The sequence below is a fragment of the Eleginops maclovinus genome, chromosome 24, assembly GCF_036324505.1.
Source record: "Eleginops maclovinus isolate JMC-PN-2008 ecotype Puerto Natales chromosome 24, JC_Emac_rtc_rv5, whole genome shotgun sequence".
NCBI classification, from domain to species: domain Eukaryota; kingdom Metazoa; phylum Chordata; class Actinopteri; order Perciformes; family Eleginopidae; genus Eleginops; species Eleginops maclovinus.
In genome coordinates, this window is record NC_086372.1 from 8,092,244 (window position 1) to 8,095,615 (window position 3,372).

Here is a 3,372-nt window from a genome sequence, read left to right on the forward strand (position 1 = left end):
TGTCATTGAAGCTGTGAAGTTACAGTATACAGTTGTGCTTTTACAACAATGCATTGTAATATCACAGATGTGAAATCACAGCAAATTGCTGTGAGTACATTTCACAGTATATTGCTGTAATCCTTACTGTGAAAGTCATGCAAAACTTATCCAATTATTTATTGTGAATTCACAGCGAAAATTTTTACAGTGTAGAGTTGAGCCCTCACACGCTGATACAGAAGTTCATTGAAAAGTGACATTATGTGACACTCCCACTTATGCAGACTGGAACTATTCACGTTTGCTCCCATTATAATGTATTATGTTGCTCTACCTTGGTCTGTAACTTTGGTCTGACTAGCTGTAGCCTAGCATAGATCATCTAATCTGATTCAATGTTCTAAAACTGATAGGTCCGGTTCTTGATCATGATTGGCTGAATTGCGTTCGATGCCGGTGTAAAACCCATCACAAACATACACCTTGACCGCTTTTGGTTCAATAGTAATGTGCTAACACAAAGTGAGTTTAGCTGCGCTTTGATGTTGCATGGCAGCCATTCTGATACAGGAAATATATTTCTTGGCGGAAGAATGATTAGATATGAATACATCGTTACATTTTTCGTTGCTGTGCCATTTCATGAAATCTTGCCGAATAGACGTAGTTACAGTTTTAGAAAAGCAATAAACCACTCGAGTCCGTCGTTTGCACTGATTTCAGAACAGATAAGGGGGGTTTTAGGCACTCCGCTTGCGCGTTGTAAAATCAGTGCAAACGACGGCTTTCGGGGCTTATTGCTTAAATCTATGCTTGGCTGGAGCCAAAAATGCTACCGTCAGACTCAGAATGGCTGGATGAACAGGAGAAGGATAAATCTCAATTACTTAACTCGAGGGAAAGTGGAAAATTGGTGTAATTCCCCAAATGGTGACGTATCCCTTTAATTCTACCCTAACATAAAGTGGACAAACTATTTAAAGGAGCTAGGTGGAATTCTGTATTGTCTTGTATGCTGCCACATAATAATACAATAAGCATTTCAACTCTGTTGTGAACACACATTTTTATATGCCATACATTACTACATTATTGTTGTCTTCTAAACAGGATGCACCTGGAGGAGTTCAGCTGGCCACTGCGGGGGCTGCAGCTTCGGTGTGGTTGCCAGCAGAGATGTATAAAAACATCCCTGTCCAAGACCAGAGGTGGATTTCAAACGCCATCTTCCACTCTGGCAAACTGCGGCAAGACCTGAAGCTGTGGTACGAGCCCCCTGCCCCAGCCCTCATCTACCACCAGACACCGACACCAGACCGCTTCTTAAACCACAGGCTGATGGTGTGGATGCCCTACCACCTGTGGAAGGTGAGGGTAACCTGCCCTGAGTGTGGGAAGCAGCTGACGGGGTACGGTGTCCACGAGAGGGCTCGGAAGGTCCTGGACATCGACAGGTATTACCTGATGGTGACAGAGACACTCGGGTGCACTGTGTGTTCTGTGAACTACCTGTCCACCTCCGAGACTGTCCGGAATCAGCTGGACCTGCCGCACCAGAAAATGTTCCGGATGATCCTGACCCGCCAGTGAGTAAATGGAACTCTGCTGTCACATTCAACTGTTGTTTCGCCGGCTGCGTATGATAGCCTTTACATGACTGTAATGACCCTCCCTTTAATGCGTAACTAATTGGAGCTACATGTTCATTTCAGGTACGCCCGTGACATCCGTGTCATTCGCCTGCTGCGTGACCGGACTCTCGGGAACAGTCCAGCACGTCTGGTGAAGCAGCTGAAGGAGAACCATGGGGAGGAATGGCTGAACAGGTTGGCACACTATCTTGGGGAGTGTGCTGAGTTTGTTGGCCGGCCAAGCCTCTTCCCAGTGGTGTGCCAGGATCCCCCAGAGCCCATTGATGTGCCCACCAGTCGCTGGCTGCTGACGGTCTATGGCAGGGACATCCTCTCTCGCCTGGACCATATTAAAGCCAGCATCACATCAACGTTTGGCTCCATCTTAAAGATGGACTCAACCAAACAGGTAATAATAATACATGTGTACAGTGTAGTTAATCTATATACTCTTGCTCCTGTAGATAGTTCAAATTTTACAGATTTTTTTAACATCGCTATTGTGAAATTCCAGATCACAAAGAAGCTGGCTGGCCATGCCAAGGGGACTGGTCTCTGGGTCACCTCCATTGGGAACGAGGTTGGCCAGATCGTGACCAGTGTGGTGACAGTGCAGGAGGGGCCAGGACTGGACAGGATGGTGGCAGGAGTGATGGAGCGGTACCGCCTTGCAGCTGTCGCACCCCCACTGCTGCTGTATGTGGACTGTAACTGCTGCATCAGTGAGGGGTCCACCACGCTGCAGAACAGGTTTGGGGAGTGGCCAGACCTCCAAATACGGCTGGACATCTGGCACTTCATGCGGAGGCTGGCTGTTGGGTGTACCACCGACGCCCATCCCCTCTACCCCACCTTCATGAGCTGCCTCTCTGCCTGCATTTTTGAGTGGGATGCAGGGGACCTCTCTCTGTTGCATCAGGCAAAGAGAGAGCAGCTCAGGCAGGAAGGTGTGCCAGCCATTACTGATGCTGCGGTGGATGCCGGGATCAGTAAGAGGGAGCTGAGTCAGTACTGCCGCAGGAGGACGCGCGGCGTGGAGGCCACCATCAGCCTCATTGGGCGGCTGCTGCAGCAACTGGGCGGGACCAATGGGAATGACCTAATGGGGGTGCCACTGCTGGACCAGGTGCGCATGGAGCACATCTGGCGTGTGCAGCAACGCCACGTCAGCTGCATCCAGGACCTGCCTGGTGTGCAGCTCTACACCGAGACCGGCACCATCAGGAAGGGAGGTGTGGTCCTCACCAGCTACCGCTGTGCCAGGGGGTCCACATCCCTGGAGTCCTTCCACTGCCACCTGAACAGGTTCATTCCAGGTTGGTGTCTCCCTTATGTATATAAGCAGTCACTATGACCACAATAAATAATAATAATAATAATAACATTTGTATAGCACTTTATATCTGAAACAGATCTCAAAGTGCAAATAACACATGATGTGGTATCTGTTCATTTCAGGTGACATGATGAAGCCCTCTGGATGGCTTATATCCATCGAGGGACATGTCGTAATGGGCCCACACCCTTTGTTTTTACACGGAGTAGCTGCTTTCTTCAGCAGCTATTACGTCTTCAACATTGAGTATCCTGCCACTGGATCGTCAACGCTGGAGTTCATTCAAAGGTATTGTATAAAGATCACATTTAATCTTGTAATTCACATTTTAGTATAGGCTTCCAACTCAATGATTGTCTTGAGGTCTAAAATGCTGACAAAGGAGGTACCTGAGGCTAGCCTGTTGAGACCATCCTGATCTTG

The 3,372-nt window shown here is 48.3% G+C and overlaps 1 protein-coding gene across 1 annotated transcript; it reads left to right on the forward strand.

Annotated features, from left to right (window-relative positions):
• Positions 1 to 1,067: 1,067 nt before the first annotated feature.
• Positions 1,068 to 2,967, forward strand: LOC134861182 (uncharacterized). Its single transcript, XM_063878211.1, has 3 exons — positions 1,068 to 1,568; positions 1,695 to 2,022; positions 2,128 to 2,967. The coding sequence occupies exons 1-3, from the start codon at positions 1,159 to 1,161 to the stop codon at positions 2,965 to 2,967; spliced, it is 1,578 nt and encodes a 525-aa protein (XP_063734281.1). The 5' UTR covers positions 1,068 to 1,158.
• The last annotated feature ends 405 nt before the right edge of the window (positions 2,968 to 3,372 follow it).